The sequence below is a fragment of the Hoplias malabaricus genome, chromosome 2 (genome assembly GCF_029633855.1).
Source record: "Hoplias malabaricus isolate fHopMal1 chromosome 2, fHopMal1.hap1, whole genome shotgun sequence".
Lineage (NCBI taxonomy): Eukaryota > Metazoa > Chordata > Actinopteri > Characiformes > Erythrinidae > Hoplias > Hoplias malabaricus.
The window spans coordinates 74,053,903-74,067,514 of record NC_089801.1 but is presented as its reverse complement, the minus strand read 5'-3'; the positions used below and the strand labels follow the sequence as shown (position 1 = coordinate 74,067,514).

The 13,612-nt window shown below is 36.3% G+C and overlaps 1 protein-coding gene across 1 annotated transcript; it reads right to left on the bottom strand.

The window, feature by feature from the left end:
- Positions 1-942: 942 nt before the first annotated feature.
- On the bottom strand, positions 943-9,157 carry LOC136687196 (sodium/potassium-transporting ATPase subunit alpha-1-like). The gene is made up of 22 exons (XM_066661494.1): positions 9,068-9,157; positions 8,835-8,930; positions 8,643-8,702; positions 8,335-8,538; positions 8,112-8,225; positions 7,891-8,025; positions 7,266-7,383; positions 5,914-6,182; positions 5,516-5,824; positions 4,897-5,031; positions 4,617-4,809; positions 3,937-4,112; positions 3,724-3,860; positions 3,488-3,638; positions 3,212-3,380; positions 2,978-3,132; positions 2,768-2,891; positions 2,454-2,599; positions 2,242-2,372; positions 2,028-2,132; positions 1,802-1,893; positions 943-1,463 (listed from the first exon to the last, which is right to left on the bottom strand). The coding sequence occupies exons 1-22, from the start codon at positions 9,077-9,079 to the stop codon at positions 1,435-1,437; spliced, it is 3,060 nt and encodes a 1,019-aa protein (XP_066517591.1). The 5' UTR covers positions 9,080-9,157; the 3' UTR covers positions 943-1,434.
- Positions 9,158-13,612: the final 4,455 nt, after the last annotated feature.

The window sequence follows — 13,612 nt, the reverse complement described above, 5'->3', positions numbered from 1 at the left end:
TCTGTGATTTGTGTTCTATTCTGAATAAAATATTAGATGTTGGCACCTCCACATCACTGCATTCAGTTTTTATTCACATTATGTTTAGTGTCCCAACTTTTTTGGAATCCGGTTTGTATTTTTCTTGCAAAATAAAATCTTCTGATCTTCATGTATCTTCTCCATCAGTCAGCATTAATCTTGTCAGGTTCAACACATTTTTGTTAATAAGTTTTTCCATTTCACCACTTAGTTTAATCAATTAACTATAAATACAAATGTATTTTTAGACACTGATGATAATGTGGTGTGTACCTTAACATATGAAATGACTAAATTCACATTCTCAAGTATTAGCTTATTGTATATCTTGATATTTTTCATTTTCAGAAATATATTTGACAGTTTCAATATTAGACAAATTAGTTCACTGTTGCCCTTTCTATCTCTGTGTTAAAAATGATTATTAATGACCTTTAAGGTGGTTACAACCTAAATAATAACCAGGTAATAAACAGATTGTAAACCATTTATAAACCTTAGTTAAACTGTAGTCTTATTTTAAATAGCTACTGACATATTATATTTAAATAATATTAAATTCTACAAGTCTGTGTTTGTGTGTGTGCTTGGGGAGGTGGTGGGAGGTGGGAGTTGGGGTGTATTATAATGGAACCCCGTTATCAATTAAATTTTTTAAAGCATTGATTTTGTAGGTATGGGGATTATTACATTTTCTCAGCATTTTTGATCAGCATATTACCTTCACTAAATAAAATAGAATATTTTTACTTGGTTTAAATCACTTGTGACAAATCTGAAAACAAAATTGAGAAGGGGTCAACCTATTTCATAGCACTAATTTCTTTCTATTTTTTTACATACTTGGTTTTATTCAGTTTTGGCTTGATCACACATGGTGATTTATATTGATGTAGTTGAATCTTTTCTGATTCAGTCAACACAAGTTTATAGTAGGAGTGATGACAAACATTACTAGTTAGAGATGACAGATGATAGAGACATGCTATACAGAGGATCCTCTGTGAGGGACATTTTTAGTGCTCTGGCAGATATATGTGATAAAATATATGTGAAGATGGTGAAAGTGGTGTATATTGGATAATCCAGAACTGAATGTGGAAATTTTCATGTGAGTTATTTGTAAATATTCCAATAATGATTTGCTTTAATATGTAAATTGTTTGAATGGGATTAAAATGATAAAGTTCAATAATTACACAAGCCAAATTCATCAGTGCACATCACACATTGATACTGTATTGTTTCAGTACTTCAAATAATAAATAACTCCAAACATTCAAAAATGTATGCCATATGTATGGATACAATAATAAATTGTATCTTTTTCAGAGCAACACACAAGAGAGTTCTGCCCACAGATGTTTATGAAAAATGATATTTGGTAGGAACATGGTCAAGGTTTTCCTGTTTTTAATAATACGTCTCTTTTTCCACCCAGCCTAAAAAGAAAAAAAAGAAGCACATTACATATCCACTTATGCTGTATTTATGAGTATAGTTATGTGTGACAAGTTATGGATTAAACTTCAGATATAGACATGGAAGAAAATATTTTAATCATAACCAGAATAATGTATTAAGTCGAAATAAAACAGTTCTTATACCCAGATTCTTAGAATGCATTTTTATCCAAAACATAAATTTTTGTTTTTAATTTGAGTCTGACTAAGAGTAATTACATAGATTTTTGAATATAATATTTTCAGGCACTGTTTCTCCACTTTTGTCATCAATATAGTAATTTGGGGGTAAAGATATAAGTCAAAAGACTACTTACCCCCTGGGTTTCTTCTTAGAAGGTATCTTCTTGCCTCATCATAGAAGAAGATGAGTAGTGCATAGGGTACGGCACATAATAACCACCAACCTCTGCAATGCCAAATAAAACAGTTTGATGATTTATCTGCTTGTATAACTACAAATTAGTTAACAGTTATACTGTTATATCTTAAACAGATCATTCATCAGAGCACAAAAGTTTACCCACAACAAAGTAAACTTACTTGAGTGGATACATTTTAAGGGCAACATCCATGCCTGGGCAGTAGGACAGGAAGAGTGCAAGTCCTGCCTCTTCAAAAAGGCCAAAGATGAGAACTTTGTTCCGGCTACAGTGGACATAAGTGACAACATGTAACTTTATATTTTCTTCTAACAGTATGTCAGAGTACCCTAGAGCTTGGCTTTTACAAAAAAGTGAGATTGTGGTTTACATACCTCATTCCCTGTTGTACAATGGAATTAACCCTGGTCTTACAGATAATTGTGTCAGCAACCTGCACTATAACAATACTGACAAAGTATGCAGTATGGCATGTGTGCTCCAGTATTTTTCTTTTCTCATATGTCTGTAACAGAGATTTAGCATTACTTTTGTTGAGGACATAACATTGTTTAGTAAAGATTACTTCACACTTTGTAATATGTACCCATTGCTGGCCATAGCTGTCTTCCAGGTCATTGAAATTTTTATCATCCCAGCTAATCCGTAGTCCTTTCAGAATTGATGGCAGGAATCCATTTTCAGAAAGGACCACAAAGTATGTGAAGAACCCTGCTGCTGCTTGCATCATCCCTAGAAAAGAAAAGACGTCAGGGAAATTACTTGTAGCTTTGACTAGAAATTAAATCATTGTTGTGTAGATTTACACACAGTAAACCAGTAATCTGAATATGAGCAAATCAGTTTTAATAAATTTGTAAAGAGTCAAAATTTTGTAACAGGTAATCAGTTCACTCATACCAATCTGCCCATAAGCCATGCTGATGAGCCTCTGGTTTACAAGTTTGTCAGTTTGTGCATTTCTGGGCTGTCTCTTCATGATGTCACTCTCAGCAGGCTCATATGCAAAAGAAATAGCTGGCACCTTTCAGATCCAAAAAACATAGTGAGTACCATTATTTTAATTGACCTAAAATTCCTATATGATGAAGCATGGTTACACATTCTTACCATGTCAGTTCCTAGATCAATACATAAAATTGTGACAGTGCCCAGAGCTAGTGGAATGCCAGCAATGACGAAGAAGAAGAATGGTGACATTTCTGGGATTTTACTGGTCAGCGTATATGCAATGGATTTTTTCAAATTGTCAAATATGAGACGACCTGAAAACAGAATAATATTTTCAGTGAAAATGCTGAAATACGTCTATGATTCTGTGAAGTTCATCAGCACTATTTCTACCTTCCTCCACGCCAGTAACAATGGAGGCAAAATTGTCATCCAAGAGAATCATGTCAGCAGCTTGTTTGGAGACATCAGATCCAGCAATACCCATAGCTACACCAATATCAGCCTTCTTCAGAGCAGGGGAATCATTCACACCATCACCAGTCACAGCCACTATGGCACCCTGTTGGTACAAATATACAGACATTCCAACATCAATACTGAAGTCTGCTGTAGGTATACAAATACTCAAAAGGGTACATTTATTAAGCAATAATTCAGGCATGGTACCTGTCGCTGACAGCCTTCCACAATGATCAGTTTTTGCTGTGGAGATGTTCTTGCAAACACAATCTCAGTGTGGTACTTTAAGAGGTCATCCAGCTGCTCTGAGGTCATATCTTTCAAATCTCCACCATGAACAACACAGGCTTTTGCCTCTCTAGAAATTAAATAATATAATATCATTGTGTGTGTGTGTCTGTGTGTGAGTGTTTCTTTTACATTTTCTTCTTTCTGGACTTTACCTAGGATCAACATCTTCAATCGGGATGTTCAGACGAGCAGAAATGTCCTCCACAGTCTCATTGCCTTCAGAGATGATACCCACCCCCTTAGCAATGGCTTTAGCTGTGATTGGATGGTCTCCTGTAACCATGATAACCTGAGGAAACAGGAACATATTAGTGCTATCTTATTAAATGTTATTGTCTTAAAAGCATTTTCCACTTTGAGTTTACCTTGATTCCAGCACTTCTGCACTTAGCTACTGCATCAGGTACAGCAGCACGAGGAGGATCAATCATGGACATGAGGCCAACAAAGCACAGGTTCTCAGTCGGAAAGTTCACTTCCTCAGTGTCAAAAGCAAAGCCTTCAGGAAACTGATCATCAGGTAGGTTGTAATGGCAGAAACCTGAAAAAAAAACGGTACATCCATCCATCCATTATCTGTAAGCGCTTATCCAGTTCAGGGTCACATTGGGTCCAGAGCCTACCTGGAATCATTGGGCACAAAGTGGGAATACACCCTGGAGGGGGTGCCCATCCTTCACAGGGCAACACACACACATATTCACTCACACACTCACACCTACGGACACTTTTGAGTCACCAATCCACCTACCAACGTGTGTTGTGTTACGGGGGAGAACACACCAAACTCCTCACAGACAGTCACCCGGAGTAGGAATCGAACCCACAACCTCCAGGTCCCTGGAGCTGTGTGACTGCGACAAAACAGTACATAAATAGCTCAATGTTTATAAGACCCCATAATGCAGATTAAATATTCTTTAAGATTTTTTCATAACAATGGAATCCCTAATCCCACCAGATCTTCCACCCCAACTGGTGTAATTGATTTTACAGACTGGTCCTCACAGGGGCAGATGTAATTTAATTTGACTGTTAATCTCACCAAGAACTCTTTCTCCAAGACCTCCTAGTCTCATATAAGCATTCTGGAATGCATCCTTCAGTTCATCATCCAAGGGCTCCATTTTTCCTTGAAGCAAAATAGTTGAACATCTTTCCAGAATCCTTTCAGGAGCTCCTTTCATTAACAGCAGGTGTTTGGTTTCTGAAGAGTTTAGGTTCTTGTGGATTGAGAGCTAGCACAATACATGACAGGTGGTATTAGGGCTATTTGCCATGAAGCCATCTTGATGTTAATTTATAGTTTATATATAAAGATATACCTGGTATTTGCTGGTGGAGTTGAAGGGAATCTCAGCCAACTTTGAATGTCTATCTCTCATATCCTTTACTGAGCCACAACAGAGCTCAATACACTTTAACAGAGCAGACTCTGAGGCATCACCAGCAGTATTTCTCTGAGAAAAGGGGAAAAAAGATTTTATTGAATTATTTCACTGGATCATTTCTAATGCCTTCAATATATGTATTTATTATTGACATATTTAGTAGTGAAACTAGTCCCAAACTGGTTCATATCATGGGGTACCCTATTATGCTGCACACCTGAGTGTTCTCCCTGCTTCAGACAGATCTTGTTAAACTAATCAGCTGAGTTAAATAATAATAATAAAAATCTTATTTGAAATGGCATGAAAACATTCAAATGGACTTGACATCTTATAATGTGTTCAGAAGTGATTAAATTTCTATAATATATACAATCACTGCAATAAGCAATATAAAGTACAGAGAACTGAGTGCTTGTGGGACCAAAATACAATGTGATAGACCAAGGGCCAAAGCATGTAAAACCATGTACACAATGTGTGTATGTCTTAAATGTGTTTTTAAAACATTGTGTTGTAATATGTTATGAAAACTTCAGCAATGATGGCACACCTTGAGGATGGGAACATTGGCCTGATCAGCAAGGAACACTGCACGATTGCACAGACCAGCCACACGAGCAAGAGCTGACCATGTGGGAGAGCTTCTGTCAAAAGAAGTTCCACTCTGGTTCTCTGTGGTGTCAGCTTCATGGATCTGGTTGTCAAACCACATGTGAGCTACAGTCATACGGTTCTGGGTCAGGGTTCCAGTCTTGTCAGAGCAGATTGTGGAAGTTGAGCCAAGAGTTTCCACAGCTTCAAGATTCTTCACCAGGCAGTTTTTCTTAGCCATTCGCTTTGCTGTCAGAGTCAGACACACCTATAAATGAGTAAATATAGATAAGTAATAATTTCACAGTCTAGATTTTGGTCTTTGTGTAAATTTTAACATAATGTTTAAAGACATACTGTGACTGTAGCAAGTAGACCTTCTGGCACATTCGCAACAATGATACCAATGAGGAAAATAATTGCTTCCAACCAGCCATATCCAAGGATAAGAGACAGGGAGCAGAATGTGACACCCAGGAAAACTGCTACAGTGGTGATAATGTGGATAAAATGCTCGATCTCAATGGCAATTGGGGTTTTTCCAACTTCAAGGCTTGATGCAAGGGTTGCAATTCTACCCATCACAGTGCGATCACCAGTGTTGATGACAATACCAGTGGCAGAACCTAACAAAATAAATGAATACAATAAAAAATTACATAACAATATGTCTCAGGTTATTTATTCTACTCAAATACACACCAAAAGTCTTTTCAGTGTACAGCAATCAGCCATAAATTTGAAAACATACTGTGCCAACAAAACTGATTTGACTTGCTTTGACTACTGAAGACTTCTCTAGATGTCCTATGGCACCTGGTCCCAAGATGCTAGTGTGAAGTGGGACTTCCATGGATCTGACTCCTTTTATTTCAGCCTAACCCATAGATGCATTATTTGACAAAGGTCTACAGAATGTGGAGACAAAGTCATAATTTTCAACCCTTTTTTTTGTCATGTGGCAGGGCCCATTATTGTGCTAAATGAGGCCACTGCTATTAGGGAATAGCATTGTCATTAAGGGGTGCTCCTTGGTCTGCAGTTATGTTTAGTTATGTGGTTTTTGTCAGCCTCACACTCAGCAAGCGGCAATGCACTGCAATGCAAAGTGTGTTTTGATACCGTTCTATAGTAGTACATTAACTTTTCTCCCTTTTGTATTATTACCCCTTTATCATGTTTCCAACAGATACATTTCAAGGACTGACTTTTCACTTGCTGCCTAATATATCCCAGATGCTATTGTAACAAGATAATGAAGATAATGTATTAATCAGGTGTATTAATATTGTGGCTGATCAGGGTATATCTGTACAGATATATAAACAGATTTGAAACTGCATGTAGAAAAAGGCACAATTTAAATAAGCCAGTCATTCAGGAATCTTTCAGAGCTCTGCAGAGTCTAGCAATGCACCTTAGTTAACACAATTGCTTTAACTCATCAAATAATTAGCAAGGCATTCATGTGTTCATCTTAATACCAAAGTTCACAAATTGAATTATTATTCATGTTATATATACATGTGGATGTAATATTAAGTGTCCTAATAATGTATTGTGGTGCGCTTACTCAGGCAAAGAATCAAACCTTAATCTACTTGATAGAAATGTATTCACTAAAAACAAGTCTGTTTGACAGTGCTTGAATAAATGGCTCTATAAAACCTAATGTAATCATTAATAAGTAAAGACTGTTTATATTGTACCTTCAACACAGTTTGTTGAAAAGAACACAATATTCCTTGTCTCCAGAGGATTTTCATGGCTAAATTCAGGTGTTCGAGGTTGAGGTTCTGATTCTCCTGTAAGGGAAGAATTATCCACCTAATAAAAAATGAAAGGAAAACATTAATTGTTTTGCAGATTATTTTTGTCATAATTATTTTTAATTGCTTACGGTTTTCAGCTTAGAGTGAAAGATAATTAAATTATTACCATTGCTAAATGTTTCTTTAACCAAGAAAATGGTCCAAAATCTGAGGCCATGAGAAAAATGCTTCTGATTTTCAATTGTTTTACAACTTTTTCATTATAAATTGTATTATCAGCGCAGTACAGTGTATATACATGAAATTCTGTGACAGTGAATCACTATAGACTCATTAAGATTGTGCCAAAAATCCTATGATCTAACAGGGCAGAATGTAGTAAGAAGAGATAACACTTTAAATGGTAACTTTTAATGTAATTAAAAAATGTAATTATTTGAATAACGTTGTTCAAAGAATCTTAATCAATTTACTTGTGGGACTTTGGGACCGTACTGTATTTGCTAAAGTGAATAATATTGGCGTGAAAGGGCTGCAATTAGTTTATTTTTCAAATTCTAACCTTGCACCCATGTGCAGATATGATGCGTAGATCAGCAGGAATGCGGTCACCACCCTTGATCTCCACCAGGTCACCAGCAACCACTTCCTCTGCTTTAATGTTTTTCTTTTCACCATCACGAATGACAAGGGCATGCTGTATAAACATGTAATTATATTAGAGGATAATATTTGCAGGACAGAGAGAATTACATAAAATGTATTGTGTCTTTGTTGTTTTACTTGTGGAACAAGGTTCTTGAAAGATTCCATGATCTTTGAGCTTTTGGCCTCTTGATAGTAAGAGAAGCAGCCCGTTATTAACACCACAGAGGCAAGAACAATCCCCAAGTACAACTGATGGGGGAAAAACATATGTTATATATATATATATATATTTAGGTACCAAATGTTTTCATGTTGTAAGGGTTTGAAATTGTTTGAAGAAAACAAAACAGTTTCTTACATTATCATTTGTTGGATCAACTTCTGTAGTAACTTGCACTATGAATGCTACAAAACAAAGAAACGATCCCATCCAGAGTAGAGTACAGAATCCACCAAAGAGCTGTTTGCAGAACTTGACCCATTCTGGAGTAGTTTTTGGTGGGGTCAGAGCATTGGGTCCGTCACGGTCAAGGATCTCCTTTGCACGGGAACTCGTCAAACCCTTTCGGAAAAGAAAAAACAACTATGATGTTTTGTAAAATTAATTGATATAATGATAAATATTAATAACCAGTCATTTTTCTGTTGCAATCTTTTTCTACTTACCCTAACGAGATCAGTACCATATTTTTGCTTCAGTTCATCTAATGGCAACTTGTGATCATCCTGTTAAAAAGTATAACATTTTAAAAGTTAGCATATTTTTTAAAGACATAAATACATACATAAATAAACTGCTTCATCATAGCATTTGTGAGAATAATTATTATCATTTCTAGTGTAAATATATTGTTTCACCAGATCCAGTTCTTGTTTCAGATTATCCACATTTTTAGACCCTTTTTTGTCCTCATTCTTTGTGGTGTCAGTCGCTTTGTACTTGTCATTCCCTCTCTGTGGAAAAAAAGATGAGAAGCAACATTAAAGGGCATAAAAACAGTCAACCTAATTTAAACTAATAATACTGTATATTACTGAAATGTTTATATAAGTTCAATTCATGAAAGATGATCAAATAAGAAGTCACTCACTCCCCTGCCCATTTTTCCAGTTTTACTTATATTCCTTGGCTGTTTGTCAAAGCTTTCTCCTCAGCTCTCCTGTCTGTGTCTTTACAGACACATCAGAAACTTTATGAACTACATTTCAAAACCTTTATACCCTATGGGCTCTGTGTAAAACGGAGAGGGCTTGGCTAAAACTGGACATACAGGTAGATCAGTTATTCTCACTAAAAACCTAGAAATGGTCATCCCAAAACAGCTGTGATGTTTATGGAAAAGTTGTTAAATTATTGTTCAATACACAACACACCTATACAGGTGTGACACGCATCCGCTGCTACTTGGAAGATAGTATTCCAAGAAACACCTTGACTTCAATATATTTTTCTATTTCTGATAGGAATTACTCAAATTAGTCAAAGACTCTTACTGAAAATCAGACCAATAATAAGTTTAATAATTATTTGTAAATAAATCTTTACATTTTTATGCATTTTGCTAATATTTCTGCAGTATACCTGCTCCATTGTGAAAAACTTTAAAAAGTTCATGGCAAAGACCATGGCTCAGAAATATGACCCAAGTAATATGACCTGCAACTGGTATCACATGTATGTGAATGCACTGACCTTTAAATTTTTGAAAAAGATGATGGTCATTTGCTTTCAAATTCATCAAGGCTTTGTTTGGTGAATTAAGTGAATCAAGAATATTTAATGAATCAGAACCCATCTCTGTTCCATGGTCTAAAAAAATTCAGAGCTCTAAATACCTTTTTCACAAAAAAAAAAACACAGAAAGATGTATAAGATGTTAAAGATGTATAAGATATATGCTCATTTTTACACAGACAAATAATTACATTAACAAATCTGTTCTTCTTTTTATCATCCTTGTTTTGCACAGTGTTCATCTGTGTTGTATTTCTGGACTGATCGAGCCTTTGTACATATGGAACAGCAAAGGGTCAAGTAATCTTTTTTAACTGCTGGATACTATGTTGTTCTGTATGTACAAAGGGTAGATTTTAACTTCAAATGTTACTTTCTATACATTTGAGATAATACATCACTGTGTTGTGTTCAGTGTAGGGATCACAGGGCTAATCTGAACAACAAATTCTATTAGTTTGGCCCCATGAACTTGCAAGCACCTGATGATGAACACTGGAGATTCTTTCCCACAATTTTGGTTTGATAGTAGACAGGAAAATGAGTTTATGAATCTTATGTTTATGTGAGGAATGGGAAGGCCATTTAAATTAGCTCCAAAGAAGGCCATGGTGCAGGAAAATAAACAATATTGACCTATATGCCTTGACGCATGACTTCAGACACATATAACAAAGTAAATAAAAGTTTTCTTTCACTTCATGAAAGGGAAATTACAAATTAGTTGTAATTTAAATGTTTGCGTTAAATTAAAATGCTTGTAGCTGTTAGTATTTTGTAGGTAAACCACAAGCAGAGCGGAAATCATATCACTTCACGGCAGACCATGTACCATAAACATCTAAGATATGGGCAAGTATTTTGGGCAAAATGTATCTAGCACAGTAATCGACAATCCCTGGAATTCAATCATGAATAAGCTCCTTCCACGTAACGATATTCCGGTAAAGGCCTAAACAGGTTTCAGTTACTGCATACTACAGATTTGTTACACATAATAGAAAGCATATTAGTCTGATATTATCAGCACTAATTTTGCTACCAATCCGATCCAAAACAGATGCTGCTGACACATGCCATAAGGCGTTGGACAAAAGTTGGGTCACCTACAGGGAATTTTATGACATCAAATTCTAAATATTATGTTGTTCGTCCCCTCACTGGTTCTATGATTCAATGAAGGTTTTCCTGCAGATTTTGGAGAATGACCATTTTTACTTTTGCTCATTTATCCAGAAGAGCATTTGTGAGGTCAGGCACTGATGATGGATGAGAAGGCCTGGCTCGGAATCTCTGTTCTAGTTTATCCCAAATGTGTTTAATGGAGTTGAGGTCAGGACTCTGAACCATTTCTATATTGGCCTTGCTTTGAACACTGGGGCACAGTCATGCAGGAACAGAAAAGGTACTTCCACAAAATATTCCCACAATTTTGGCAACACGAAATTGTCAGAAATGTCAGCCCCATAGCATTATCCCTCCTCCACCAAATTTCATAGTAGGCACAATGCAGTCAGGCAAGTAAGGTTCTCCTGGCATTAACCAAACCCTGACCATTCCATCAGCCTGCCAGGTAGAGAGCAGAATATATCTGCACCAAAACCAAGGAATAACCCTTAGCCCTCCCACAACTTAAGTTTCCAACAGGAGATTCAGGCAGCAGTTAAAGGCAAATCAAATGAGGAACAAGAAAAAATTCTTATTTAAAGTGGATTACGTGGCTCATTTGCAGGCCTTGAGTCATTACAACAAGGGAGTGGGCTCACCAAAAAATTAACAAGCGGGAAGGAGAGGAAAAATCTAAAAAGATGCTTACCACCAGAAAGGAGAAGAGTTATATTACACAATTAACACAGTTATATTATTATCTCTGTATATGTCCTAAATGCTTTTTAAAAAAGATATATTTAAGTTTTGTAATTCTATATATCTTTTGTTTTTTTATCTTTAGACTTTATCCTATGTTGATTTGTTTTTCATGAAAGCAGTAGTCATCAAAATATTTTATTGCTTGTTGTACCATTTATGACCATGTATGTGACAAATAAACTTTGTATTGATACAACATACAAATTTGTTTCCATATCTATATGCAGATACTCTTCAGTTCCACTTTCAATACAGCCATCCTCCAGCACTTGGTGAGAAAATAGACCCACTTGGTATCAGCACCCCACCGTGCAACTGCTTATTTGGCTTCCTCACAGACCCAGAGAGTATGAGTTGGAATAAAACTTGTAAAACCATCATCATGAACACTGGAGTCCCCAGAGCTATTTTCTGAGCCCTCTCATATTTACCCTAATAACCCATAACAGGTGGGCCAACTATAACTCCAAACACATCATGGTTGTAAATGACACAACTGTAGTGGGCCATGTCAGCAACAATGACGATGCTGTGGAATCAGTGAGAGGCATCAGGGATCTTAGGCTGCACATCATGGAAAACCTGGACTACATGGAACACATATTTTGTCAAGAGTGCACAGCAGTGCCTTTACTTCCTGTGATGGACAATCTCCCCACTCCAATTCTCACAACCTTTTTATAGATTGAACACCCTTACCAGCAGCCTCTCAGTCTGGTATGGCAGCTGCACAAACTCAGACCAGAAATCCCTCCAGTATGAAATGAGTTTAGCAGTCAAAATCATCGAAACCTCACTCCAGTCCACACAAGATCTATACCTGTCATGCTGCCTCTGCAGAGCCACTAAGATAATCAGAGACCCAACCCACTCTTTCCATGGATTGTTAAGCCTTTCGCCTTCAGGCAAACTTCATGCAGCATATGGTGCAAGACTGCCAGACTCAGCAAGAGCTTCTTCCTACAGGCCATCAGTCTACTCAACTCCTAACAACACATACTGGCCTTTCAGGTCTGAGTGTTCAAGCATATATACTCAGAACTCATATCTTCCTCCACATGTCATAAGACTATTCAGTTTCCTCTATCAATACCCAACATATTGGCCACACAACTGTGGAAGTCCTGAACACACAGAAACTGAACTCATTTATTGGCTTATATCTTCCAAAATATATATTGAATGGAAGAATTTTGTGTTTATCCTATCAGCTGAGCACATTATCAGCAGTGTCAAGTTTACACTTCCTATTACATTGTAAAAATTAATTGCCACCACTTTGTACACCATGCAGTATATTTATCGAACCTGCAAAATTAGTGCTAAGACAAATTTACAATGAAACAAAATCAAATTAAGAAGAATTTAAAACTAATATTTAATGCACACATGATGTATCTTTTGTGAGCCAGTCATCAAAACAATGTTTTTACCAACTCTAAAGACAACAGTTGGTAAAATGGAACAACAACAAAACTGCTCAACTGCAAATAAAAGGTACACTGTTTTCAACACACTGTGTTCCCTTGCAACACATTTACTGTCACAACGTATGAATTCATTTCCTGTGTTTAGTTTATTTAGATGCCTTTGGTTCATTTTGTATTTATAATTGAATCAAACAACTCCAGAATTTGTTTAGAAATCCGCTTGTTTGGTACACACCAGAGATTGAAAGAAAGATTTCACACTTAGTCTAATGAATCTCACTAACAGAGCAATTGCAACAGTGTTTGGAAATGATGTGATAAGACTTGTGTCAGTACTATTGAATATAAGTTCAAATTATTAATTTAAAACAATAATTTGACATGCAAAAAAAGGACATTCAAATTGAAATTTGAGATTTATTTTCCCAAAAAAGTCTCCTTTTGCACACTTTGTGCCTTGCAAATTAATGGCCTGTGCTCCCTGAACAGCGCTCCATGCCTCTCAATCCAGTGTTCCATGCCTCACAACTAATAATTAACTTCTGCTCAATTTAAAGGAGAATTGGAGTGTTTGTAGCCTACTTTGTAATGTTTTTGGTTAA

Bases quoted from the DNA above. Each gene is read 5' to 3' on its own strand.
- LOC136687196 (XM_066661494.1), bottom strand. The intron at 6,183-7,265 runs GTACAATATAAA...TTATTTTGTTAG, and splicing joins TTCAACAAACTGTGTTGAAG to GTTCTGCCACTGGTATTGTC. The intron at 2,600-2,767 runs GTATGAGTGAAC...TTTCTTTTCTAG, and splicing joins CATGGCTTATGGGCAGATTG to GGATGATGCAAGCAGCAGCA.